At 51.8% G+C, this 12,374-nt stretch overlaps 4 protein-coding genes across 4 annotated transcripts; 2 read left to right on the forward strand and 2 right to left on the reverse strand.

The window, feature by feature from the left end:
* Positions 1–3,359: 3,359 nt before the first annotated feature.
* On the reverse strand, positions 3,360–3,827 carry CCOS01_15901 (uncharacterized protein; the record flags this gene model as incomplete). The annotated part of the gene is made up of 1 exon (XM_060464039.1): positions 3,360–3,827. The coding sequence occupies one exon, from the start codon at positions 3,825–3,827 to the stop codon at positions 3,360–3,362; it is 468 nt and encodes a 155-aa protein (XP_060305420.1).
* A 1,760-nt stretch (positions 3,828–5,587) lies between these two features.
* Positions 5,588–6,379, forward strand: CCOS01_15902 (polysaccharide deacetylase; the record flags this gene model as incomplete). Its single annotated transcript, XM_060464040.1, has 1 exon — positions 5,588–6,379. One exon carries the CDS (start codon positions 5,588–5,590, stop codon positions 6,377–6,379), a length of 792 nt encoding a protein of 263 aa, XP_060305421.1.
* Positions 6,380–8,209: 1,830 nt separating this feature from the next.
* On the forward strand, positions 8,210–9,762 carry CCOS01_15903 (uncharacterized protein; the record flags this gene model as incomplete). Its single annotated transcript, XM_060464041.1, has 7 exons — positions 8,210–8,496; positions 8,567–8,632; positions 8,693–8,961; positions 9,020–9,176; positions 9,238–9,327; positions 9,382–9,415; positions 9,478–9,762. 7 exons carry the CDS (start codon positions 8,210–8,212, stop codon positions 9,760–9,762), a joined length of 1,188 nt encoding a protein of 395 aa, XP_060305422.1.
* Positions 9,763–10,539: 777 nt separating this feature from the next.
* On the reverse strand, positions 10,540–11,984 carry CCOS01_15904 (Cys/Met metabolism PLP-dependent enzyme; the record flags this gene model as incomplete). The annotated part of the gene is made up of 2 exons (XM_060464042.1): positions 10,540–11,589; positions 11,748–11,984. The coding sequence occupies 2 exons, from the start codon at positions 11,982–11,984 to the stop codon at positions 10,540–10,542; spliced, it is 1,287 nt and encodes a 428-aa protein (XP_060305423.1).
* Between the last annotated feature and the right edge of the window lie 390 nt (positions 11,985–12,374).

Below are 12,374 nucleotides of genomic sequence, written 5' to 3' on the forward strand. Positions count from 1 at the left end.
ACTTATTTCGCCTGATGATTTGTCTTCATTTCATCCGTGCCTTCATTTTATCGGATGAGATGAACAAGCAATAGCCTCAAATGCAAACCCACAGACTGGTCGAAAACGGTGTACGAACAGATGCCAACGGGTATGCAACGCACAGCCAAAGCAAATAGGTAATACTCTCGAGCAAAACCCTTACGGTAAGCTAGGCAATAAAGTCTAGCGTAGTGCAGTACAATTTGGTGAGAGCGGGATGCAGGCAAGACGGGTTTAGCTCCACCGCCCGCCAGACCGAGCTATCGGAGACAGCGTCGCCGATGGAGGGGGGGCGGTCGTGGCGGTTTATCCGCATTCTTCCCTTGGTGCCCGGACCGATGAATCTACGCCAACGCCTTTTTTTTTTTCCTCCTCCTTTCTGGTGTACGGAGTACCCTCTCTCCCTCTGTTCGTTTCTTTGTTGTGAAGTTTTTTTCTGTTTAGCACAAAGGATGGCAACGGGATATTTTCTCTTCCGGGACCATGGGACGCCCCATTTCCTTCGGGGATAGCTACGATACCGGTGGACTAGTGGCGGTATACGTAATTGCTCTTGAAAGTAGGGCTGTGGCATCCCCCCCGTCAATGTGAATCTGATGATCATCTGAATGATGTCCGATGTGGGATCTGTGTCAAGTCCTTTTTTGTGTTGTTCGGGGTTCCCGCCTGAAGACGGACGGATCGTCGGCGCGTCGCCGGGGGGGGGGGGGGGGGGGGGGGGGGGGGGGGCCCTCCCCTTGGTATTTTGTTTATTTGTTGTGTGGTTGGTTTGGTGGTGGTGTTTTTTTTTTTTTTGGTGGGCCGGGGGCCCCGGCGGGGGGGGGGGGGGGGGGGGGGGGGGGGGGGGGGGGGGGGGGGGGGGGTAAGGTGTGGCGGGAGTTTTCAAGGGATTCTCTCTTTCTCAAAGTTTGTTGCATATTGTCTTGCATCTGGATCCGGCTTCCTGGCCAACTGGAGGAGTTTTAGGCTGCATCATTTTGTCTCTCTTTGGCTGTTGGTGATTGGAGGTGAGGAAAGGGAGAATGGTGGTGCGCGGAGGATTGGGTCCCGTTTGTGGACGGCGGGAGATGGGCCCTGGGTGGGGGGGGGAGGATGTCATTCAGTAAGGAAGTGTGCATCTCATGAGAGTGGCTGTCCGATTGACGACTGCGACGTTGATGCCATGTGACGGCCTGTCAGGTCTTGTGGTCTACACGATGGCACTTCTTTTTTTTTTTTTTTTTTTTTTTTTTTTTTTTTTTTTTTTTTTTTTTTTTTTTTTTTTTTTTTTTTCTCTCATCTTTTTTTTTTTTTCTGTGTGTTTTCTTTTTTTGTCTTCTTTTGTGCTTTTTTTTTTTTTTTTTTTTTTTTTTTTTTTTTTTTTTTTTTTGGCAGTGATTGGGTTTTGTCTCTTTATCGCCCAACCATCTCTACCATCACGGCTAGGCGTAGACGTTGTTGTTTGTCTAATCGCATGGCTAAAGAGACGTAGGGAAGTGATCAGGTGGGCCACTCTTCAAGCTTTGCCAGAATCACACAAGCACAGCATCGTTTCGGCAGAAGAAATGATGGAGAGACTTGTTCCAGGCGTAGCCGTGACAACTTTTGACTATCTGTACAAAGTACCCGGTGCAGATGCAACGATGTCGAGCTCGCTTGCACTGAAGAAAGACAAGAAAAGAAAAGGCCTAAACCAAAGAGGACGTCATTGCCATTTCATCTATATGAGGAAGTGGAACTTTTCTTTTTTTCACCATTTGACTCCCTTCCCAAGTTTCCCCTCCAAGTCCCCCAAGTAAATGGGATGCCAAGAATGGCTTCTCCGATCCCCTGCTCTATCCTTTGTCATCCAATTGGGGGACCTCTGGGGGGACGGGACCCCGCCCCGTTCGTTTCGTTTGATCTTCCTCCAGGGTGCTTGCCCGCATGAATGATGCAGAACAGCAAGCGAAAGGAGGGGATCGGGAGGGGGCGCCTGAACGGTACGGTAACCTGTAAGGCGACTGGGGCCGTGTTCACCAGGTATTCCGTCCCCGTTGATCGCCGTGAGGCTGCAGCCCGCAGCCCGCAGGCCGCGAAGGCGGGTGTTTGATCGGAGGTCAGGATGGGGGGTGAGGATGGATGGCCCCGGAGATTTCGGGCTGTTCGAAACCTGTCTTGTGGGTACAGACACGGCATGGAAATTCCTCCTATTGCTGGAAATGCCCCTATTCGCCGTCCCTCCTCTCCTTTGCTTGGGTCCGGATGGGGGTTACGGTCGAATGGCATTTTCTGTGCCGTCGATGAAATGTGATGCGGATGCGGCTCTTACTTTGTTAATGCATTGGGCGATCATCAAGTCTCCGACGCGTCGAGGTGCCGCAGATTCGGAGATCTTGGTGTCACCCCTTGCTCGATCGGTCGCGAACTGGCGAAATGCTCAACTCTACATCTCGACGATGCTTAGATCGGATGGCATTGATTATCCCATTGGTAATGCTGAACTTCATTCGCGAATGATAATGTGCCATTGATCTAAGTTTGGTATTGGCGGGGGATTTGGGGTGTTTAGGAAGTGCATGAGGTAAGATAGGCCGCGACTCCCCCTTCGAAGTGAAATACAATAATGTCAAAAATATGAGCAAGCTTTCTCCATCAGTTCATCACATCTCAACGCATGAATTCAGTGACAAGCGGGCCACACCAGTTCTAAACAGAGCCATGTGAGCGGTGCCGATAGGCCGGTGCGTGGCTGCGATCTTCACCTTTCGTCAAGTCCCTTATGCGCGGTTCATCGAAGACTGCAGCACCGGTCAGAGTTTGGACCCGTGGTTTCGGGATGACCCCCCGAGGTACGGCGCCGAGCCCGCTGCAGACTCGGAAGCCTCGGAGCGAGAACCTCGGAACTTTAAACACCCTCGGCCCCTCCGCCCCGTTGAGACATGACGGGCGGCGGCGTTCGGGGGGAACAACGATGGAAAACCAGACACCACATGGTCACGTAGTGTAAGTCGACGAGCAGCCCTGCTGTGATGCCAAAAGTTTCGCCAGAGATACTGGAACCGCCGATTTCACCATCGGATTTTCTGACCCGCATTCCTTTGACTGGCACCAGGGTAGATGATCGGAGGATAGAATCCCTGGGTATCTTGATTTTTGCATCGGCCATGCGCCAGGGGCAACCTGTCTATCGAAAGTCACTAACGCCGTGTTGCTTTTGTGGCGAGTACTTCTACACCGCAGCCATTATATAATTAAAGCAGCCCAAAGGCTAAAGCCAATTATTGAACCAGCCAGTCAGTGGCCGGTGTCTCGATTTTGCCATTCTATAAGGATCATGAGTTCTGTATTCAGATTGCTTGTGTTGGCCCGGAAACAACTCACCGCTTCTGCTTCTTCTTCTCCGGAGATGCTTCTGAACTGCTTACAAATGCCCCAACCTCGCGGAGGGTATGCGGTACATCCCCCTGCTGCCATGGCTCGCTTCCTCTATTTCTTTTCTTGGGTGAAGCAGGGCTACTCGTGCCAGGGCTCTTGGGTCGCGTCGAGGGAGTGTATGCGGAGGCAAACCTGGGCTCGAGACCGTCAAGGGCGTCGAGAGCGGCAGTAGTGCTTGATTTATCCCCTTGTTGCTCCAGCCAGTCGTTGATGTCTTGCTCGTCCAGCACCTTTTCCTCCGTCGCGCCCGTCCAGTGTGAATTGGCGTCCACAGGATCTCGATTGCCCTTATATAAGAGAAAATCAGAAAGAGACTTATCGTTTGGGAAGGACTCGAAGACATGGCAGAATGATTCGTAACTCTTCCTCTTCCGAACAACATCTGGGCAAGATGCCGCAGGCGAGGTCATCTATGTGATTGAGAGAGCCGAGCACGATGAGACTTGGAACAATGGCGTGTTAGACTTGATCCTGATTGAACTTCATGGAGCGAAGTTGACTTTGTACAATTTAGTATCAATGGCCACTGCAATGATCCCTCCATGGGCTTAGGCTGTAATTAACAAGAGAGCAATTGTTGCAGCTAGAGACGTGGTCCCCGAGCGGCCGCCCAAGGAGGGACTTCAGAGAAGCCGAATCTGGAAGCCTGGATGTGCCCCACGAGAGTTTTTGGCATCCTGGACAGCTTCAACCGAGAACTCGACAAGTTCGCTCAAGCCGTTGCGGGAGCTCTACAAGCTTATTTCTCTCCCAGCAGGATGGACAAGATGCTGCGAAGGATCCATGAGGATGTGCCAACGACCGACCCTCCGCAATCCAGGAAGCAGGTTTGAGTGTTGCCTTGATGGATAACATTGATCCATGAATGACCATAGATTGAGGATGGACTTGTGAGCCTGCGTAAGACGGTAAATCCGGCATCGGCTTCGGGCGGCCAACCTGCAGCCTTATAACAGCCCTATACTCATGGTGTGCCCGATATGTCATCTACTGAATCCTCGACTTCTTTTTTGGGACGAGTGATGGAGGTCACATAAGCGCGACTAGCGCCCTGAGAGGCTGTAGCGATACTGCCTCCCTGAGATCAAAGCATGTTGCCGATCGCAGGGCCATATTTGTGCAGCAACTGTCAGCAACGTTGACAGAGCCTGCCTCGTTGAGACCGGTTTCGAGTGAGTAGCCTGAAGCCAATGTGTGGCAAGTGAAAGGGTTTGAGGTCCAGAACTAAAAAGCAATTAGGCAACGAAATTGAGATTTCCACCGGGTCCGGAATCTGTGCTGCACGTTCCATTCTCAATGGCGGTGAGCACTCCGAGGTCGAAGAACGGCGTTAAAGTTGATTATCGCATGATCAGGTACACCCCTTGAAGAATTGAAATCGCCGCTTTATGAGCATTGTGTATCTTGATATCTTCGAAACCGTTCGCTGTCTGGAAGAGATATGAGGTGTTTGGGTGTAAGAGCGCCATGGTCAACAGCTGACGAGAGCCGCGGGAACAGCGTTGAGTATCAGCAAACCCGTCTTTGAGGTTTCTGAAGCCTTTCAATCAAGGAATTTTCCAGAAGCAGATGTCCATTTCTGGCCTCATCTTTTGATGGTGGCTAGTGATCATCCTGGTTCGATAGCTGCCTGTGCCGGGATGATTATCGTGTAGCCTAGAGTGGGCGTACAGGATTGGTCGCGACGTACGAAAGTGTCAAGGTCTCGAGGTGCAAGCCAGCCATTGAGAGCATTTCCCTTCCCTCATAGATTCGCTAACGAGTGAGAAATGGGCTGGAATCGGTAGGCAAAATGGGACTTTGGTGTGGTGTTTTAACACGGACGTACGTTGGAATAAGTTGCTCGGCAAGTGGTCAAGAATAAGCTACCTTAGAGTTGAAGACCCGGGTGGGAGCTTTGGTGGAGATGAGTGGACCAAATCCGACGGGCCTGTTGAAGGTGCCAGCCACAGACATCCATCCAGGTGCCAGCTAAATGCCACCACCAGCCACAGTTTGGTAAGGGGTCGTGAATTTGGAAGCGACCCCTGTGGTAGCTATGATGAAGCTGTGCGCCTGGACTCGGCTTCGTTTCGTTTCGTTTCACCCACCACCAAAACCTGACTGTCTCGACAATGCCTCCCGTCTCCTTCTTCCTTCGACAAACCCGAAGGTGTTGAATGAACGGTCAATGGCACGAATAACGCTCTTCCGATTTCCCAACAAGCTTCGCCGGCGTGTGCGGAGGAACCGAATGGCCACCCTGCTGGCTCTCCTCGCCCTGGCCGTCCTCCTGGTCGTCCCCTTCTACATCATCTACAAACCACCTCCGTTTGTTATCAACTACTTTGCCCAAAAATGGCCCGACGTACTTTGGCAGGTCAAGACGGACCAGAAGATCATCGGCCTCACGATTGATGACGCGCCATCACAACACACGGCCGATATTCTCAACGTCTTGAAGGAGAACGATGCACACGCGACCTTTTTCCTGATTGGATCCCAGATGAACGGTCGCGAGGAAGATACGGGCGCCATAATTCAGTCTGGCAGCGAGCTGGGAAATCACGGCATGCACGACGAAGCTTCACGGTCTCTCCCTATAGATCAGTTGGAGTCGGACATATTCGAGGTCAGGCGGAAAATCAAGATTGCATACGAGTACGAGGATAAGCCCCTTGTAGCCGGATATTTTCGTCCAGGCTCTGGATTTTTCAGCAACAAGATGCGGAGGTTGGTCGACAAATTGGGTTACAGGATGGTTCTGGGGAGTGTTTACCCACACGATGCCCAGATCAGTTCTTGGCGGACGAATGCCAACCACATTCTGAGCATGGCACGGCCAGGGGCTATCATCATATGCCATGACAGAAGGAGTTGGACCGTCCCTATGCTGCGGAAGGTACTCCCGGAGTTGAGGAAACGGGGGTATAGGATTCTCAACCTTACGGAGCTTCTCAAAGAAGTCGATACAGACAAGTGAGAGACGTATTGGGAGAAAGAGAGCATCAATCATCCAAACCATGACGAAGACACCCAAATGCAACAACGCATATACGCAACCCATGTCTAGGTCTAGACCGCCTCGATACTCGTGCACGCATTCACTCTTCAAATGAGGGGTATCAGCGGCTTCGGACACCGTGTGATCCCGCAAGTTAGAGCTGGTCTCGACCGCAGCGCGGAGCCGCCGGGGATGCGGAGCATCATGACCGCGCCATCGTTGCCTAGGCCAATGCGGTGTAATACCACGTTGCCCATAATAGCTTAAACATGACGAGGAGTCTCGCCTCGGGGCCACGGTATACAAGAGAATGGGTCGCTGCATGATCGAGCGTAACAGGCTCGCTGCTTTGTGGATTGATTAGGCATGGCCCCCTTCAACATCCGCTTGTTTCAGTACGGCGACGCAAAGATATTCTGCGCGACCTAGGTGACACCACGTGAGACAGCAAGGGCTCGTAGGGAGTCGATTGGGCGATTCACGACCTCGTCGAAAAGGGGGGGGGGAGGCGCCATGTGTTGGCGCCATTGTAGAGCCTAGCAGATCTTTGTACGATAGAGGTTGTCAATCTTATGCTATTAGCCGTCAGTGAGAGCGAAAATTGGTTCGCTACGAGATCTCTCGCGGCCTTTTTGTCCTCGACAGATTCCCGCAAAGTTGTCCGAGTATCTCTAAACTCCCACTCACATGGTTTCATTGTTTTGTATTATAAGCTAACACGCTCTGCCGAAGTTTGTGACGATATTCATTGCTCAGATTTTGCCGAATGCCAATCTATTCATAGCTCAACTGACATTGTTCTAGGGTGCATGATCGCTAAAGCCTGGAGACTCGCTACAATCGTCGCCCACGAATGATTTCGGCGCAGTCTTATGAACCTATACCATGGTGGATTGCGTGTGCATTCTTTGTAGGGAAAGAGAATGCTAATGGTCGAAAGTGATAGTCTGGGAAGCGAGCAACGGTATAATGTGCTGTGGCGGCGTAGCATACGGCCTTGACAAGAGGACCATGATATTCAGCACTTGGATGACCTCAGGCATTACCTTTCCATCGGACGCGAGAGAGTAGCACCACATTCGGTGCACCAGTAGATTCAAGGCCAGATCACGTAGTCGTTTTCCCAAACTTCTACGGGAAGGAGCAGTATTTCATTCTCAACGGCACAAACCCCAAACAGCAAAGGTTTGCCCATCAAACAACTTCACAAGATCTAGGATTTCTTGGCAATATCGGATCATTTACTTGACATAAATAGAGTAAAACAATTTGGAAAAGTCCATCCTAGGAAAAGGGGCCGAAAGGTCAAAAGCTCAAGTGCGCAGTTCGGGAATCGAACTGCGCACCCTACGAAATCCTCCATCTGAGAAGACTTCTCGGGATTTCATCACCAAGTTCTTTACTAACGGACCAGGGCGTTATACCGCTCGACCATGGGGATCGATTGGGCTTGGTTGACGAATGAAGCCCCAGACCTGGATATAAGGGCACCGGAGACCCTCACTCTCGAGAAACTCCCGGCCCTCCTCGTCGTATTCCATCTCATCTTATTCCACTCCATAACTTGCTCGCCCCTTCCTCTTCTTCTGTGAACCGGCACCTGCCTTTCGTAACTCACTCTATCGGTAAGTATTAAGTCCCGTCTGTGGAGTTTTCGAGTAGACCTCTCTTCTCCCTTTCACTACCTCGACGCCGGGCCCTCATTCTCAACAGTATCGTAAAAGGGAAAAGGAACGCACACCAACCAGCATTTGCTATATTGCTTTGACATATACATATAAAGGTAATCGGAACTACGGCACAGTCAGGATGCACCCTGACCAGCTTATCTTCCCATTCTGTCCGGACGACTGCTGCCCCGGTCCCGCTGACACAAACAAAGCAAACTTCCCACCAACACACCTCGCCAACGTCCTGACAGACAAGCAAGCTCCAATGGACAAGCAAACTTCATGCGCCCAGGCTATCGTCAAATCCCTCAAGGGAAAGACACTTCACGTCCCGAATCTCTACGGCATCTTCAAAGGATGGCCTGTCAAGAAGACCAACCCTCACTACAAGCGCATCATCCCAATTGTCGAGGAAGCGTTTGACCGGTAAGCTCAGGCAGGAGTTCTTATCAGCCAACATATTCCTGAAATTACCATCTCACAAATACTCACAAAGGCTCATCAAGTCGCCCCTTCTCCGTGAGAAATACCGGGAGGCCAATTACGCCAGATTCGTCAGCTTGTAAGCCCGATCCACTTACCCCCTGACTTCCCACAACAATAGTCTGATCCTTCGAGACAGGTATTACCCTCACCCAGATTGGGAACAGATTCAGACTCTGGCGCTCTACATCATCTGGCTCTTCTGCTGGGACGACGCGATTGACCAACAGGGCAGCGACGACCTGAGCAACGACCTGCTTCGCGCCAAGACTCGTCATGACAACACAATAGTAGTGCTGGAGCATGTTCTTGGCCTTGGTTTTGACGATGGGTCGTTGATTGAGTATGATCATGCCAATACTGAGCTGAAGGCAATCGGAGCACAGCTGCAGAAGGCGTACACCCGTGGTAAGTCATTGTGTCAATTGTGTACAACCAACAGCAGTTTCGCTAACTTAGAACTAAGAGCAGAGACAGACCTTCATGAATCAGATGAAGCGATATATCAACAACTGTCACAAGGAGCAGGCTATGCGACTACAGGGCGACTTGCCCGACCTCCAGGCATACTCAGAACTCCGTCATGGAACGGCCGCAGTGTGGACGCTTTGCGCGCTCATTGAGTCAGTACCATGTCAGACTTACTAAGATGAAGGAACAAAGTCTAACATATCTGTGACTTAGGTATGGCTTGGCAGAGAACATGCCAGAGCACATTCGCTACATGAAAGAGGTCCAGACTATCTGGCAGGAGACCAGCAGGGGCATTTGGATGTACGTGGATAAAAGGTGAACACAACAAAGGGGCACATTCTAATATGCTTACAGTACCAACGACATACTTTCTCTCAAGAAAGAGATTGTAAGTAACCAAAGATCCTTTTACCGACTGAAAAACGAATCCCCACTAAGATTCTCATGTAGCCCCATGATGCCGCCAAGGCAGAGAGCGTCGTGAACGCCGTGCCCATCCTCATGGGTGAAGGCAAATCGCTACAGCAAGCCGTCGACGCTTTGCTCACTGAGCTCCAGGACTCTATCGCCATCTTTGAGCTTGCAGCCTCTGTGCTCGAGGAAGCTGCCGGAGAGAAGAACCAGGAGATCATCAGAAAGTACTGTGATGCGTGTCGTTGCATGGTGACCGGATCAGTCCAGTTCACGCAAGTTCTTCCCAATACCCCTGGTGCAGCTCAAGACAAAAGTGACTAACTGTGTGAAACAAAAGGCTTGAGTCAACCAGATATAAGCTGGCAGGCTGCATGAACAAGGATGGATCCTTGGATGTCCTGCTTTGATGGAAGAGATGGAGAACGAACTCTGGATAATGGATAGAAGAAGTGGATCGAGCCTGATATGGGACTGCTTTGAGATTGCTTTGAGATGTTGGGCCAGATACCCTGCTGTTCTGATTTGCAGATCGCAGTCTATAGCTCATGAGAACCCTATACTTGCTGTCGCCGGTGTTGAAGACATTGGCTTCTCTGGATTACAAGGTTTCTAGAATGCAATAGACCGCTTTAACTGCTGCACATTTTGGTCTCCAGTATTACTGCGACGACTGGGAAGTTTCTTGGGAAGGTCAAAATCCGTGACGAGAGGTCCATCTTGTCCTATACACCTACCACCACCCCATTGACAATTGATCTTCAGATGCCATGCAAGAAGATTCTATGGAATACTAGCAGCTCACACTCGACTTTGTCCCCTTGACTTTTCGTGAAGGCGAGTGGACAGAGGTAAGTCATCAATGACTGTCAAATCAAGGAGTTGAGAACTTGAGCGCGATGAACATCCATGAAAATCAGTAACTTACCCGACTCGGCCTTCAATATTCGCAAATATATACCTAGACATGGACCGAAATATGAATCTCTAGCCATCTCGTCTTAAAACAAGAAATTTCTATCAAGATACCATCTAGGTGGCTCCATATCGACTTCTACCAGAATCAACTAAAACCCCGAAAGTCGCCTTCAATATCCCCCCTTAAACCGTCTTCTTCTTTTCCTTCACCAACGCCTCGAACCCCTGAATCAAATCATCCCTCAAATCCTCCCACCCCTCTACACCAATACTCACCCTCAACAACCTCTTACTGCACCCGCTATCACTCATCGCCCGCCACTCAATAAGACTCTCGACACCACCCAGCGACGTAGCATGATGGAACAAGCCCATCTTGCTCGGCAACCTCTTCGCATCCCCCTCATCCTTCAACAACAACGCAAACACGGGGCCGAACCCGCCGGGCATCTGCTCCTTCAACCACCCGGCCTCCAGATCCGCAGTCTGCAAACTCGCGTGCTGCACCGTGTCGACGACACTACCCACCAACCCCCCGGGGTTCCCGCGAACCTCCCCATCAAGCCACGCAACAAGCTTCGTCGCGGACTCGGACTGCCTCTTGACCCTCAGCTCCAACGTCCTCAGCGACCGAACGCCCAACCACCCCTCCATACTCCCCATCACGCTCCCGATAAAACACCTCTCCATCAACAGCTCCGGCATCCACTCGTCCGCGTGCTTGGGATTCAGACTCAGCGTCCCGCACAACATATCCGAATGCCCCCCGAAATACTTGGTCCCGGAATGCATCACGACATCCGCGCCCAACGCAAACGGATCCTGCAAAGGCGGCGGCGCAAACGTGGCATCCACCGTCAAGTACGCGCCCTTCCTGCTCGCAACTTGCCTAAAATACGCCAGGTTCCGCGCCTCGCCCGTCGGGTTCAGCGGCGTCTCGACGTGCAGCACGTCCCCGGCCTCCAGCTTCTCCAGCGAGGCGTCGTCGAGCTCGAGCTGCTGCAGGCCGTTGAGCTTCGTGAGGACCTTGATGACGCCGTGGCAGCCGTGGTACCCGCCGCCGATGGCCACGCGCTTCGGGTTCAGGAAGACGAGCATGGCGTGGAAGGCGGAGAGGCCCGAGGAGTAGGTCAGGGTGGGACCGTGGAGCACGCTGGAGAGGATTGCCTCGAGGCGGGTTGTGTTGGGGCCCGAGTAGCGGGAGTAGATGTGGGAGTCGCCCGGGGCGGAGGGCTAGGTTTGGATGTTAGTCTGAGCTTTTTTCCCGCACTTGACTTTTTTTTTTTGGTCTTCCCATCTCATGACGGGGTCATTCTCATAGTTCCTCAACAGTGGCAAATTGTCTTGAAAGCTGGATCAAGTAATATAATTAGAGCGCGGGCAAGACTTACATCGACATTCTCCCCTGAACGGAGATCATCCGGGTTGCTGTGGTACTTGAACGTAGTCGACACGTGCATCGCCGGCGCGATGGCGCGGTGGCTGCTGATGCCATCATCAGCGTGGACAGAAAGCGTAGCAAGCGAGAGCTCTCTCTTGCTGGCAGCGGCTGTCGTCGGGCCTTCAAAGCCGGGCCCGGGAGCGGCCCGGGTCGCCGGATCACCGTTCGTGGGGATATCTCCAGCCATTGTGTTGTTTGTCGTGAAGGATGCTAAGTGAAGAGGGGTGCTTCAGTGCCTCTTGCTGGGAATAAAGAGTCCCGGAATAGGTGACGAGATATGACACAAGATCTTGAACGACTGAAGGGGGAGTCGAGATGTAATGCACAGGGCGTGGAAGCTCCAGATGTGTCATAAGATGAGAAAAATGAAGAGTCACCGACAAACAACCGGCGCGGAAGACGATCAAGGCGGGCGGCCCGGTGCCGAGAACCAGCCGTCTCAGTGACTCTGCCCCTCCATTGCGTGGAACCTTATCAAAAGGTGGGGTCGGAGACCAAACCCCGAAGCTGGGTCATGGTGCGATAAGTGCATGACGGATCAGAAAGTATTTGCTAAATCACGTCAAAAGCCTTCTGA

Source organism: Colletotrichum costaricense, assembly GCF_030867565.1.
Source record: "Colletotrichum costaricense strain IMI 309622 chromosome Unknown Scaffold_26.1, whole genome shotgun sequence".
Taxonomy (NCBI): Eukaryota; Fungi; Ascomycota; class Sordariomycetes; order Glomerellales; family Glomerellaceae; genus Colletotrichum; species Colletotrichum costaricense.